Source organism: Cheilinus undulatus, linkage group 14, assembly GCF_018320785.1.
Source record: "Cheilinus undulatus linkage group 14, ASM1832078v1, whole genome shotgun sequence".
NCBI classification, from domain to species: Eukaryota; Metazoa; Chordata; class Actinopteri; order Labriformes; family Labridae; genus Cheilinus; species Cheilinus undulatus.
The window spans coordinates 27,898,897-27,914,481 of NC_054878.1; the positions used below are offsets into that span (position 1 = coordinate 27,898,897).

Below are 15,585 nucleotides of genomic sequence, written 5' to 3' on the forward strand. Positions count from 1 at the left end.
TGGTTTAGGGGCTGAACATGTGGCTGAAACAAAGATGGAGAACACTGGTGGAGAAAGTGAAAAAGGCAGTCATTTTTGTAGTATCGTTAAGAAAGCAAGCAGGTATTTAGGCCCAATCCCAATTCTCCCCTTAACCCTCAATCTTAACCCTCAGTCTCAAAATGTGCAATCCTGCAAAGTGCGAGGGCTGTCCCAATACTCCTGAATGTTGCGCTTAAGGGGTGAGATTGAGGGCGTTATCTCCCTCAGTTTTGAGCTGTTCCTGGGCCTCCCTTGGTTTTGAGGGTTATCAAGATGACAGCGAATGCGGGGAAGAAATTGAGCTATAAATGTAAATTTCTGTGTTAATAGAGGTCTAAAAATTATGAAAACCACTCCAATATCTTAGTTCAATGATATTTTATGGATTATTTGCCTTTTTGTAGTGTAACATTTACTTTTATTTTTATGATCGTAAGCCAGTAACTGTGCACGGACAAACCTACGAGGGTGTCTGGAATTTCAATACCTTTCCAGCGTCTGGCTCAGCCTCAAGCTGGACACTTATTTGTCCTCCTTTGGAGAATGTAACGCAGCATATTGTCCACCGCTCTCTTTCTCTGCACAACCGTCCAGTGTTTGTATGTTAAATATGATCCTAGTAATGTACAGCGTTGACCAAACATAAACTTTACCTGGCTGTCACACATTAGTTAAATATTTTTGGAAACTGGTGCCATCCGTGTTCAGTAAAGTGTGTGCGTCCGCTCGCTCGCTCTCCCTCTCTCTCTCTCTCTCTCTCTCTCTCTCTCCCTATACTAGCTGCACAGAAACTTTCATCACGTCTGTCCAGTAAATTCACCCGTTATTCTACCACCTCTCTTGTCAAACGGCAACCTCTATCATTGTTTAGTTTGTGAATTTATGGTAAAACTCTGTGAAGTTAATGCGCTGGTTCTGATCAGGAATCAACTGACGCTGTAAAACTTCCTCGTGCGGATCAGCTGTTTTAAAATCAGATCACAGGTGAAAATAAATAAAGACAATGTAGCCTACATTTAAAGGTGATTTAACAATAGATAACACTGAAGCAGAAACATAGAGAGGAAGAGAAAGAAGCAAAATGGATGAGCTGCTGTGTGTGAGGGAAGGGGAGATGTGCAGGGGTGTGTGTGAGGGGGTGTAAGGGGGGCAAGATCATCTGGTTTATATTATTTTTTACTTTGAGGAGAAGACCCCAATGGAGAGCTAATAAAGTGGAATTAATGTTATGATGAAAATAATTTATCCACAGTGACCACTTTTTTAGAGAGATGGAAATTATAAATATCTTTATTATTGCAACAAGGAATATGATCATTAAAATCAATGATCATTTTACTAAGAACTGTGTCTTTTATATGCTACCAACTCGGGCTAAATTGCAAATACTTTCTATTTCTCATTATTGTAGTAATATAGCCTTTAGTTATTTTAAGATACTTCTGAGTGTTGTTCAGTGAGTATGTTTGGGCGATAGTGGGGGGCCTCATATCAGAGTCTGCTTAGGGCCTTTGGCCAGGGGATATCCTGGGTGTAATTGTCCTTCAATGAGTAGAGTATCTCAGAATCACTGTATCATGATACCGTCGCTATCATGGACAAAATTGTATTGTAGTGGAGAATACACTAGAGTCCTATTTGTTTTGATTATTCTTGCTTCACTAAGTGCTGCAAAGTGTCCTCCTTTCTGGTGCTGTGGAATTGGCCACCCTAGTTACAACTGGTGTTTGGCATTAGCTAATGGCCGTATTATATAGTGACTTTCAGCTGAACATGTCCATGGTTGTGGTGTTTATATATGTTATTTGGTTGAATATTAACATTTTCCTCGTTCTTCTTCTTCTTCCTTTGAATTGACAGGCTACACCGTTTTGGGACACTACTGCCCTCTACAGTCTGTAATTGTAACTGCTATTAAGGGGTGTCCCATTTCTAAGTCATGAGTTGGCCTTTACACTTGGTTTTGAGTGGCGAGTTAGGACTGAGGGTTGAGCTTGAGGGTAAGATTTAGGGTTAAGGGGAAAAATGGGATTGGGCCTTAAAATTCTTTGGAAAAAATGGGGTTTGATGACTTGAGTACTGCTATTTATCATTTAATAAATCTGATTTCTTAGATAATATTTCTATTTTGGGAGATTTTCTCTACTTATTTATAAATCTAATAATAAAGGTATTATTATTTGCAAAGTTCTTGATATCATAACTTAATTCCTCAGCCTTTTTTGTTATATGTTATGAAATCTTTTCCATTTATAAGCTTTTTCAAAAGAAATCCCATCCAATTGTAGATGCAATAACACTATTTAATCTGATCTTTAATGTTTTTTAAAGTTAAATTTGAAAACTTCACAACTCCTTTTTCAAAAAAAGTTGGTGCATAAAAAGTAGTGCTGTCAAAAAATTCACTTAATTACAGCTAAATAAAGAGCAGAGATATCTGTACTGTTTATCCTTAAATTTATATTTTTTTTATATAAAATATATACTCTACACATTAACTCCATCCTAAATTGAATACTGAGTGGACAATCTCCCTTCTGTCTCCACCTCTTCTGTTTCAAAAGCTAATAAAAAGCATACATGCCATTCACAAGCATGTCATTCCTGATTGTTCTCTTACTATTGTTTAATCAACCAGTAGTGCAATCTTTCTCAAATTATCGAAATTTGAGAGTAATTTCAATTGATTAATTAATTATATAGCCTATAATTAATTTGATTCATTTTAATTGACTGACAGCACTAATAAAAACTAAATTAACACAGAATTTTATGCTTTGCAAAACACTGAAACCCTCTTATTTTGAAAGTGTTAGAACTGAGACATTTGATTGATTATGACAAATTAAATGTCTATCATGAAACCGATTCCTTGCAAAATAAGCTGGGTGAGTTGCAACCACAGATGGGAAAAGTTGCCAGATGCTTTAAATTTCACCTGACGACACATCTCAGAGGTTACAACCTGGCAACAGCTTAGTAACATGATTGAGTTTACAAAGAACATCCTGGAGGGGCCAGTTGTTTCTGAGCTGAAGATGGTGACAGACAAGTGCAAGAATCTGGAAAGTCATCATCTACAACCTTTAAGGAAATGGGCTTCCCTTAAAACTAAAAATTGTTGTGATCAATTCAGATCTTATGGCAAAAATCTCATAAAAAGCAACAATATACATCCACATGAGCTCGACTGCTCTGCGCTTTATTCCTTCAACAATCCACTAGATGGCACTGTGGTCCACAGAATGGAAATACTGTAACATGGCACTTAATTAGTCCTCACTCCTTCCTATCCAATGTACCCATGACTCATGGCAGAAAATGTGGGTCACAGTGCTGGGGACCACAGTGACAGACAGATGTTGGACTCTTTACTAATGACACATTCCGCAGGGCAACGTCAGACTGGAGGACTGGACCAGCCACTGGTAGAGCCACTGGATGCCCAGAGAAATTAGGCCAGTGCAGATGACTCTGCCATTATACTCTCTCACACTTCAAGTCTTCATTTCCTAAGAGTGAGCCTCAGGGAGGTTTGCATCACCGCATGAGCTCAGCATGAAGCTCACACTCCACCCAACAGACGGGACCAAGAGAGGGAGATCCGAGTGTGTGTGATTTATTGCTGTATGTTTATCCTGTTACTAACACAAATACTCCCACCCACTCACAGCCAGCCTGTGGACAGAATGTGTGGCTTACACTGCAAAACATCCTCTAAACATTTGCAGAACATCAGGAGCTTTTATGTCTTTAAAGCAATGCTTGGCGGCTCGCTGTGTGATGGATTAAAAGCATCATGGTGTGGAATTTGGGGAACTGTTTATTTCTGGGTTGCTTTGTTTTGGATCAAACGAAGCTTGGCTTCATAATGCTTCAGTTTCCCTTAACCAGTTGTATCTTGACTTTTATTATAAAAAATACAAAAATAAATCTGTCATCATATGAAGTGTTGAAGGATTACTTATTATTACTCTATTTCAACTAGGTAATCTTGAATAGAAAATCCAGAAATATTGGAAGACAACATGCATATTTAAGAGAAGTGTAGTTCTATAAAATAAAACATTTAAACATTCTAGTAAAAAGAGCAACTTCCACTTCCTGTCTCACCTGCTCAGATAAGGAGCTGCTGTACTTCTTCGACATGCGTTTCCTCATCGTTTCCTTCACTGACTTGACCTTCTTCCCCAGCGAGATCCGAGAAGTGGTGGGGGATTTGACCACTTCTCTGTATATGGCCTCCTGATCTTTATTCTGGGATCAGAAAAAGGAAAGGGAGAAGGGAAAAAAGATGGACACAGAGGGAAAGAAGGATAAATCAGAGAAGAATTAACAGAAGAAAACAAAGAATTATTTAGAGTGGCAGCTATATTTCCTAATAGATATTTCTAATTCTTGTAGCTACCAGCACTTACGTTGCCCTCTGAGCCTGTGTTGACCACATGGAGCGAGCGGTTGGACAGGTCAAAGCCCCCAAAGCTGCATGTTCTCTGTGATGGGGAGCAAAATCAACAATCAAATGAGTCACAATCAAAAGGTCACGTTACAGAAACCCCCCTTCCACACCCCCACTGAGGGTCAACTCACAATGATTCATGCTTGGCACAACACAGGCAGCTGCTGGATTAATGTACATGGGTATATGGTTTGTGTATATGCAGAGGCATGATGTCATAAGGGGACTGTGGACAGCCAACAGACATGATGTAAGACAAACTGTTATATTAGCTGCTCTTTAAAATAGCAAGATACCGCATGGTCTTTAGAAAACGAGCGGTTATATTAAGAGCTCTATTTAGAGAGCTTTAAAAGTTGACTCCCGCCTGGATATTACAAAAAATAACCTTTTTGATGTGACCAAACATAAAACCATACTTTTACAAGGGTATGTGTGCTCTTTGCATTTCAGTCAGATAGAAAACATCTTAAAGAAGTGTTCCTGTAATTTTGAACCTGGCCTTTTTTCAAGTGTGTAATGATCATTTGGTCTACACCTTGAATTGCTACAAGAGACTTCAACAGTCAGGACAAGTGTTAGCTGTTTTATGGCTAACAATTCACTCCTCTGCGGCAATTACAGGTAGTTAAGGTACAGTGCATACAGAAACTATTCAGACCCCCTTCTTTTTCTTAGTTACACAGCTAATTGATGCTAGAGTCAAACATAAAAGTAATTTTATTCTCAATTTACACTTGGTGCCCCATCATGGCAAAGGGAACATAATAATATAATAATAATAATAATAATAATAATAATAACTGAAATGCCACAGTTACAGAAGTACAGAAGAGGATTAGGGCCAATGGAAGAAAAAAAAAAAATTTTTTTTTAATCACGTGAGAAAAAAAAAAGTCAGAATTCTAAGATTAAAGTCAGAATTTTGAGAAAAAAATTTTGAAACCTGAGATTAAATTCAGAATTCTAAGATTAAAGTCAGAAAAGTCAGAATTCTGAGAAAAAAAGTCAGAATTCTGAGAGGTAAAAAATTGTCTCAAAAGTTTTTTTTTTCAGTGGCCCTTATCCTCTTCTGTACGTAAGTGTTCAGACCCTCTGCAAAAACACTTAAAATTTAGTTTAGGCTCCACCCATTTCTTTGGGCTTGTGCTGAGATGATTGATGTTTCTACACCTTGGACATCAATTGGACATGATTTGCAAACAGACATTTCAGTCCTCAAAAACATTTCTGCGGCAAACAATCAACATTTGACCAGCAATGCAGGCCTGAAATAATAAATATTAACATATATAACTAGCCATATAATATTACACTACTAGTTATTCTGGGGCTGCCTGGCAAGAGTTAGGAAGTTTTATAATTAATTCAGCTAATCGCTCACATGGCCTGAATAAGGGCCCTTAAGTTTGGTTATATTCAATGGGTTGGGGTCTGTAATAGTGAAACTAAGGTTAATGATCTGAGCTGACAAATTACAAAACACAAGCACTTTTCATCGGCTTACTCACTTCCCTGTAATTGCCCCAAAGGGTTACACTGTCAAACTGAAGCAATCTACTTGAGCAATCAAGACTTTTTCAGCCTTACGCACCCACAAAAACTAAACTAAACTAAAAGAGGTGCTCAATTACAGGAATTCCTCTTATTTTTTTAAGAAATGCAACACCTGGCTTAGTGTACAAACATGCACAACATGTAGGTTGAAAGTTTGAGGGTTAACACTTTCTTCTGAGAGGACAAGGTGATATGGAGATATATTACTTGAATTTCGAGGTTAAAACAAGATAAAGGGAAGACAGAACAGGGAACTATGGCATGAAAGGGAAGAAAAGATCCAGGCTTTTATTTCTAAACTGGCTGTGACTTTGTGAATCCTCCCTTAACTCTACAGTAGGTCACACACAAACATGTAGACACAAACATGCTCAAAGGCATTGGCCAAAAACCACTCTCAGTTCAAGTAGGGCACTTCACAGCATTTCGTCCTTGCTTCAAAAGGCATTAATTCTAAACTGCTTGACTAAGCTCCAACAAACTCCAGGAGAAGGATCCTCTGAGTGAGAAGGAACAGCACATTAAGAAAATTGTTTTATATCAGATGTCCACAGCTGCAGTCCACATCACAACTTCCCAGGAAAAGCAGTTTGGAGAACAAACATGTTTGAAAAGAAGTCCAAAAAAAAGGAACTCTGAATGTCATGGCGATGTTCGATGGAATGGACATGCACCCAGAAAAAAATGTCTGTCAGAGATAATTATAGGAAAGAAAAAAGAAAAAAAAATCACATCTGCAACCATAGAGGCACAGGCCAAATAAGGACACGAAAAGCCACAACAGAAAAAAGAGTTTTTGGATGAGAACGACCTCCGGTGATTTCACTAGAACACGATAGGACCCAGGTACACTCAAAGCTGCAGGATAGCTCCACTATATCACCAGCTATAGTATGCAAAATGCTAATAAAATACTAATAATAATATAATAAATAGATAATAAATAATAGAACTTTGAACTATATGTAAGTAATAAGACCCCTGTAATGTGCAGAATACTGCGTGCATGTCTGCTGATGTTATGAAGTACAGCAAGTTTAGCCACTCTGCCCTTGTTGCCACTTTTTTCTTCCTATACTCAGCCTTACAAAATAATTTTAACAAGTGAATAGGCATAAAGACCTGATTTATTCAAAAGTTGGCTAAAAAAAGGCCATTCACTGAATACGTCTCTAAGGGAACATGCTACGCTGTTTCAAGGATGAGCAGCTTCAACTTGTACAGCACATCTCTTGCCCACAGGAATCAGTGCGACTGTGTGCTTGTCCTTCAGGGATCTGACATTTATAAAAGGCCTTTATAAAACCTCATCTGTAACTTAACCTCCCAACTGGGCCACTGCACATTCTATAATCACTTTATATTCAGCTAAAAAAGAGGTTTAAAGCCAAAGGCATTCACTTAAAGGTCAGAGAAGATGGCATTCCTCTGAGGGCCGTTAGGTCTGTGATAGATAGGCTGGCCTTGGGCCTGTCTCTTTACATGAGCACAGACTCCTGTGGACTTCTTACACAGACCACATAAAATGGATCAGCTGAAGTAATATGACCTGGCGTGTGTCTTATGTGTGCATGTTTCATGTTTCTCCCCTCTAACCTCTGAGCTATTCTGCAACTTTGAAGTACCGAGTCCTGCTCACATGAGGCGGTCGATTTAAACCTCACGGTCCAAACTCACAGACTTCTGCTGGATGCGTAAGAGCACACGCTTGGTGCAGCGGTCCACACTGGCCGCCCACTTCCTGTCTGCCTCTCGGTCCTCCTCCAAAAGACAGCGGCGCTCAGCGCGGCTGAGGGTAACTGGGCGGACCAGCTGGGCCCAGTTGAGGTGACCATACAGGCTCCGTTCCACCACATAGGTGATGTTGAGCTCGCTGACTGCCGTTCGACCACGCAGCCTGCGAGAGGGGAATACCCAGCCCCCTCCCCCGCTTCCAAAACCTTTTGATTTGGCTACATCACAGCGGGCAGGGGAAGAAGGGGGGATAGACAAAGGGGAGACAGGGGTCTTGGCATTGCGTGAGCGCTGGTAGAGTAGGTGCTTAGTGGAGTAGGCATAGTTGGGGTCAGGTTTCCGATGTGTCCAGCTGCCGTGGTGCCGGTTGGCAGGTTGGTGTTTGGGGCTGCTTGGTGGGGCATCATCCAGTGAGATCAGGAGCCGGGACTGAGAGTGGGGCTTAGGGCGGGGTTTGGTGAGGCCATAGTAGGCGTAGAGTGCCTCATTGTTACTTACCCCATGGGAGATGGAGCTCAGGGCCTTCCGCATCTCGCCGTCCGTCGTGGAGCGTGACAGCTTTCCCTCGTCATCCAATCCACAGCCATCCAGCTCAGAGAAGGAAGAGCCACTTCCTCCCACACCGGAGATGGAGCCTCCCAAACCCCCTGAGCTGATCGGGGTTCTTTTAGGGGGTCGGATGAGGCCGTGGGTGCTGGAGGACTTACTGAAGGTTTTGACCAGCTTGTGTCCAGACCAGGTGTCCAAGCTGCTGGAAGAAGGGGAGTTGGTTAGACTGTCTGTGTCTCCATCCAGAGAGAGTTGGTCCTGGGTGAGGGAGGGCAGGGAGATCTCCTGGGGCAGTGGGGGCTTCTTTAGGACTCCTGTGTACAGAGCTGTGTTGTCCTCACAGGTGGGGGTCGACTCCAAATTCAGAAAATCTAAAGGAGAAAAGACAAAAAAAAAAAAAAAAAAGTTTGTTTCCAGGAGTGTTTATACACAGTATGTGTCATCTCATGACCCATCTGTGGTTTTCCAAGCCACAGATAGACAGTACATCTTCCAAAACACATTCCTACAGTCTGAGCATTGGACAAAACCCACATCAGGACGAGACGTTAAACATGGACAAAAAAGGAAATAAAATAAACCCTACTCTCTCACTCATTAATATTCAATAAACCTCAAATAACTGTATCATAACCAAATTCAAACACCATTTTTAAAGGACAAAAAATTAACTTAAAAAAAAATCTGACAAGTAATACAAACAGAGTGGATACTGATAAAGTGCAGAGCTCAATGTTGCGTAAAAAATACAACAAATGAAACTGACAGGCAAAAACTTAACAATTTCAGTAGACAAACCTTCAGAGCCATGTTTCTTGCCCTCCTCCACCTTAATGAGTTTTTTCCTGACCCGGCGTGTCGAGTTAACTAGCTTGTGAAGCCGTTTGAACTTCACAGAGTCCTCCGATTGCTCATCGTCTGACTGCTCACGCGACTGGTGGGGGAGAAAGAAAAAGGGAGGGATGATAAAATAAAAGAGACAGGCAGCCAAGCACTTTTTCAGTTACAAAGAAGAAAAAAATGAACTTTTCATTGATGAAAGAGTAGAAGAAATGTGTGTCTGTGCTGAGAAATAGATGAAAAAATGTGAATGTCTTTTGATGCATTGCAAAAGATGGGAGCATTGTTTAGGATGGAGTCAAAGTTAGTGAGGTGAGAGAATGATGGTCAACATTGTGTGTCATGGTAAACGAAGACAATAAAGTTGCACTGACATAACAAGGAAAACTGGTACATCTTAATACCACAATGAATCAGTATTTTAATAAATGGTCTGTTTGACATAATGTTGCTTTTGTTGAAATGAATGAGCGGTTGGATGTTATGAGTGCTGGTGTCCAAGTTTAGAATCCTCATTTATGTCTGCTGAATTAAATCCCTGCAAAGAGAACTGAAGTGGAAAAAGATGGAATAATGAAGTCACTAACAGTTTCATCACTCACTCACTCACGCACATTCACCAAACCTCCCCAAGCTGTGTATACATGCCCATGTGGGTGAACAGAATAGCGCTGCAGCCTCCACAGGATGATAATGATGGTGCTCATGAGCCAACTTTGGCCCTGAAGATGGTCTGGCAGGAACTACATCATTATCATGGCGCTCAAACAACTTAATTTGTTTCTATTTGCCACTGGTTTCCACAGCAACACCACCTTTCTGGTCACACGCTGCCAGCTTCACGGTCGAGGCTGACTGCATCACTTGCAAAGGGACACACAAGCATGCTTGAGTGCTCACAGACACAGGACCTGACAGACTGAGCAGGCCTGCAGGGCTCAGCTCTCTGTCTGATAAAATGCAGTCTTCTCCTGCAGCTCTGCTGCTATCAAGGAAGGAACCAGTGGAGTTCAGACCACAGACCCTGGCACAGAGGATGCTGACATGCATTAGGCATGATGTTAACAACTGTGGCTTGGTTTAGTCAAAAGACTTTCCACAACTCCTTGACCAAACCAACATAGCAATGTCATTACCTTTTAATTTTGTGTGCAAGAGCTTATGAATTATTTCCAGAGTCGGGAAAGAAATCAGAACATCAGTCAGTATGGGTTTGTTCAGGTCCATTCTTTCTAACTTGGCTCCTTTGCTTCACGCTTACCACTTGACCAGAGCTAGCATGGCACCATTTATTTGGTCTCTGAAAAACTGCAGAAATAGGCTCTGGAAATTCATAACACCATTACAATGACTCAACTGAACCATGTAACTCTGTCTGCAGTGGTGAATCTCCCAGCTTTCCATTTGGTCTTTATGTTGCTTGGGTGTATAAGCTTTGGAGAATGCAATGTAATAAAAGGTCTATGTTAGAGAGGAATGATAAAAGAGGCTCTAGAAGACTCTGAGAAGAGACAGATCAACAAAGGTTAGTTTAGAGAAAACTGCAACAGTATATCCTGATTCTAACTCTACAATGCTGTACTATTAAGTGTAGGGTGAAGGTTTGTCCTCTTTATGAAGAGGTCAAATCGGAAGTTTCTAGTGGATTGTTGTTTTTGATCCTTGACACATTCTCACCGTGAGTGAAGTTATCCACTGACATAGACTTCCCATCTTTAACTTTAGGTGTTTCTAAAGGACGCAAAGTGCATAATGCTCATCAGTATGCATTGCCAGAGGAAACTCACCTTGCATAGATTTTAAAGAGTTACTTGAAAGCAACTCAGTTATACTGTAAAAGCACAGTTTAACTACATGTAATGTGGAACAATATAGACACTTTTAATGTGTTCAATATAACTCTATATGAGTTAAATTAACACTGTCAATTTTGTTGTGTAATTAACTTTATCATAGAGGTGTGACTTGACCTGAACAAACTGGTTGGAGATCTATTCTCTTGTTGTTCTTGCCACTAAGGAGCGATCATATTTTACTTTACAACTCCTTATTAGCTACTCAGTACTTAGAGTAAACTTTAAATTAAATACTTTTCCTTTTACTTGAGAAGATCTATAGACCAGTACTTGTACTTCTACACAAGTAGATTTTAATCAGAGTAACTGTACTTTTACTTCAGTACAATAGTCATGTGCTTTTTCCACCTGTGGTTTAGGGGAACTGTAAAGCGGCATTTTGGTAATGAAGATACAAAGATACCTTTAAGGTTCCTGAAGCAAATATGCTATTGGTCAGTGTCAGGATGGACATTGTCAACGTCAGGTCATAGTGTTAAACTAGACGAAAGTTGCAAGAAATTGATTGAACACAGTTGATTATAACAAATTGCAAGTGAGTGTTTGTTGTTCCCAATGTTCATACTCGGGACCAATGTTTCATAATGGTTGGCGACAATGAAATAGGGTCAAAAATCTGGCTAGTCATATAATCTGATTCCACCTTTAGGGAAAACATTAATTCAAATGACCATATAATCAGTAGAAAATGTCCACACTAAGAAAGAAACCCAAACTTAAGAGGCTATGAATCAAGCAAGGCCCAAATGCTGCCAATGAAAACAATGTTATAGCAAGAACTTTAACACTATAATTGCCATTTAGCTTCACAAATTACTTTTCCAAGCATTCCCCTAACGCAAAGCTTAAAAATAACCAATATAATTAATTAATTCACACTGCATCCTCCATTAAGAAGAAAAAACCCCAAAGCATCTAAATATCTTGAAACTTACCACTTTGTTCAAAATAGCAGGGTAAAACTTTCCATGTCAACATCCATCAGATTCACAAGACTGGAATTCTCAAATCCATAGAGCACCCACTCAATTTACACACATACAGCATCAAAATAATATCCGTTCCCCTGCACAGTTGCTGGCAGATATAGATGCAGCCTGTTCGTGCATTCAGCTCTGAGGAATGAGGGACAGTTTGGAAACGCCGTCCTGCACAGCTAGTAGAGAAAAGGCGTGTTGTGCATGGAGAACAATCCCAGCGTTTGAGCCCCTCTGACCCTGCCTTGGCCCCCACATCGCTAATGGCCAGTCCTGGAATGTAGCCTCCTATCGCCGGAGGATGACAGCATAAGAGGACGGCATAGAGCAGCCAAAAACTGAATTTAGAAACATGCTATACATGTCCTGTATATTCACATGTACACGACACGCCGAAGTACTTGAATTTGGAAATGACCTGTTTCCATTCATTAGGAAGAGGGGGCAGTGCGTGACACCAATACAGAGCCCAGCAGGGGCGCAATATTTCCTGTCGGGGCCAATTCTTAATCTCAGGGGTAGACACTGTTCCCCTTTCATGGCCTAGGGGTAACTCCTAAGTCTTTATCTTCTCTATTTTTTCCTTCTTTTTTCCTTTTTTCTTTCTGCCTTAAGCTCTTGCACTTGCTCACAGCCTCCAGAGTCAAGCTGTGTGTTCCTCTAAACAATACTCCTCAGTAACTCTTCCATCTTCCCTCAAGTCTTTCAAAGCCAGGCAATGGATCAATCTTCAACCCCAAAGGAAGTGAGTTCGCAGAAGAGGGATAAAAGGATGACACGATAGTTAGCAAACTCATGGACGGTCAACAGAAACTAGACAAAACTTTAACTGAGGTTTATTAGGTATACTTAACCTCTTTTATTTCATTTGGAAGACATATTCATTGGTACAAAAACACAAAAATCTATTTTATGAGTTTGTTCATGTAAACTGTAAATTGCTCAAGTTGATGAGTTGCAGCTGCACCTTTTTATATGAATATTCTGCAGAGACCTTTTGGTAATGTAATAATAAGCACCCAAAGTGAAAAGTCGTTTCTGTTCATAAAGAGAAAAATGTCAGAGCTGTGTAGTCTGCAGATTTCAGAAAATACATATGCAGGGAGTTATTTTCAGAGTACTTGGAATTTTGTGTTTGGATAAACTCACTTCCTGTCAAAAAGTGGGTCACCATGTGAGACTGTATGACTGCATACCACTCCCACATGATGCCATACAGTAGAAAAGTAATGAAAAGCTGCCATGGCCACTTTGAATTCTGAATATGGCTCAAGTGGCCTACATTTTAAAAAGGAAAAAACACTTCAACAACACTTACACACAAAAGAAAGCTGATTATAGCACACCAAACTGTATCAGACAGAACTTGATTGTCTATGCTCCACATCCAAAATACAAAGAATCCTCAAAGGTGTTGACTCACTCTAAGGTGACAGGAGGTTTGGAGGCCTTCTCTCTATGGATCACAGCTGACAAAACCAATGCCAATAAAAGCTTACAATGCTGCAAGAGGTTTTGGGAAGAATCTGTGAGGCTGTCCACTTGGTGATTCAAATTTTGCAATACAAACAGACAAACTGAAGTAGACCAGACTGATATTTCCCTTAAGCCAGATCTCTGGTCTCTTCAGCAGCCATATTTTTCCTGTCCTGTGGACATGTTTCTGAGGAGAAGATTAACCTGATAACTGAAAAATTTGAAGAATGTCTCACATGTGATTATGTGACTGTCATTTCCAAATGTACCAAAAAAAACAAAAAAAAAACAAGCAGTACATCATCAAATTCTCAAAGAAGACATTTTGCTCTCACATCTGGGGTTGAAAGAGAGGTAATGAAACTATATTGCTATGTTCTAAGTTTGTAATTTTAAAGACGTGGAGCCTGACAAATGGTTATCAGTTTACTAATTCCTGATTAATCAGGAACAGAAAGAAGAGGGACAGATAGGACAAATAGGAAATAGGCCGCTTCAGATTAATATAACACATTTGATAACTTAAATCAGTCAACAGCTGACTAATGTTAGCGTCACGCTCTAAAAATTGAATGCAAAAATGCTTAAATGGTAAGTAAGCCACTACCTATAACTGGACTATCAAAATGGTAAGCTAGGAAGCTGTAAAATGCTAATATCTTTACTTTTTTTAATCAAAAACTGGTGTCACTGCTTATTAAAATGTACTGGTAAATGTAATTGGCTGACTACTAATGTTAGCTTTTGTCTAGCAGTAGTAAATTGTTTATCGAAAATGTTTTCATAACTTATAAAACTGTACTGTACGCAAGGAATAGTTTGAATGCTAACGTTAGCTGTTGTCTAACGATAGTAACTCCATTATCAAAAATTGTGCCATTTCTTTTTAAAACTGTACTGTAAGCAAGTAATTGGTTAATGTTGTCATAACTTATAAAACTGTAGGTTGAATACTAATGTTACTTGCTGACTAAAAGTAGTAACTTTTTCATCAAAGATGTTGTAGTTTCTCATGAAACTGTAATGTAAGGTAGTAATTGGATGAATGCTAATGTTAGCTGTTGTCCAACAGTAGTATTGGAGTTAATTATCATATTAATCCCAGACAAGCCATCAAACTATGTCCTCCTACTGTCTGCTGCCTTTTCAATGGATTCATGACAGAAATGTTACTGTATCAGTTCTTAGCTAACATAACTGTAAGCCTAGTATTGATACATTCCTGCTAACATGTTTGTTAGCTAGCTATCAATCATGAGCAAATATTGCAGGCAAACCCATTCCACATGATGCACATGGCATTGTGGTGAAATGTATGCACAATGGTGGAGATATGCTGGAGTCCAGCCAGTGAATTCAGAGAGAAAAGGAGAGAAAGAGAGAAAGGAATGAAAAAGTTGAGAGAAAGCATGTGAATCTGGCCAAATAAAAACAATACATGTTGAAGAACTGTACAGGACCTAAAGTCTAAACATCGAGCTAGTTGGTTTGTTCACATCTTAAAAATGAACACCAATGCGCACACATCAAGGCAACAACAGTGGTCCTCCTCCACACCATGTTGGCTGAAAAAACAAACTTAAAGGTGAGAGTGGTTGAGGTGAGAGTGTATAGAGAGGTACAGTAAAAAAGGGGAGGGGAATCAGGGTTTTGAGGGGGGGTTGTCAGAGGGTGATGGGGTAGGGTGTACTTACGTTGCAGTTTGAGGACTGGTTTAGATTGGCCGCAGTTCCTTCAGTCCACTCTGCAGTTTCAGTACTGCTGGACTGTCTGCTGCGCTCATACTCCTTCAGCTACGTGGAGAAGAAGAGTTTAGAGAGGCAGAGGAAGGACGGGGTAACCCACTCTCACCGAGCATTTTACATCTCACCATACATGAACAGATGATTGGCAGGTGTCAATCATGTGTAATTATAGCGCATGTATGTGGAAGAACAAAGGGGCAAGACCAGGGATGTAGCAGTGAATTCACTGTGTGTAACCAGATTTTGGTCATTTTTCATGACAAGAAAAATGTCTTTAAAGCTCCTGTGAATAGTTTGAAGATAGTTATGAAACAGACCAAAATTAATGTGGACTATTTTAATATAGTAATTTTTAATGTCAAATTACATAA

At 39.9% G+C, this 15,585-nt stretch overlaps 1 protein-coding gene across 6 annotated transcripts in view; it reads right to left on the reverse strand.

Annotated features, from left to right (window-relative positions):
• Positions 1-15,585, reverse strand: part of sash1a (SAM and SH3 domain containing 1a) — a 372,472-nt gene that overhangs the window by 18,597 nt on the left and 338,290 nt on the right. For 5 of the 6 annotated variants that reach the window (XM_041805179.1, XM_041805180.1, XM_041805175.1 and 2 more), the window contains 5 exons: positions 15,164-15,262; positions 9,119-9,254; positions 8,270-8,691; positions 4,440-4,514; positions 4,135-4,278 (listed from right to left, as the gene is read on the reverse strand). In XM_041805179.1, the coding sequence (XP_041661113.1) occupies positions 4,135-4,278; positions 4,440-4,514; positions 8,270-8,691; positions 9,119-9,254; positions 15,164-15,262 (876 nt within the window). The remainder of the gene's footprint in view (positions 1-4,134; positions 4,279-4,439; positions 4,515-8,269; positions 8,692-9,118; positions 9,255-15,163; positions 15,263-15,585) is intronic. The other variant, XM_041805176.1, reaches the window with a different exon arrangement.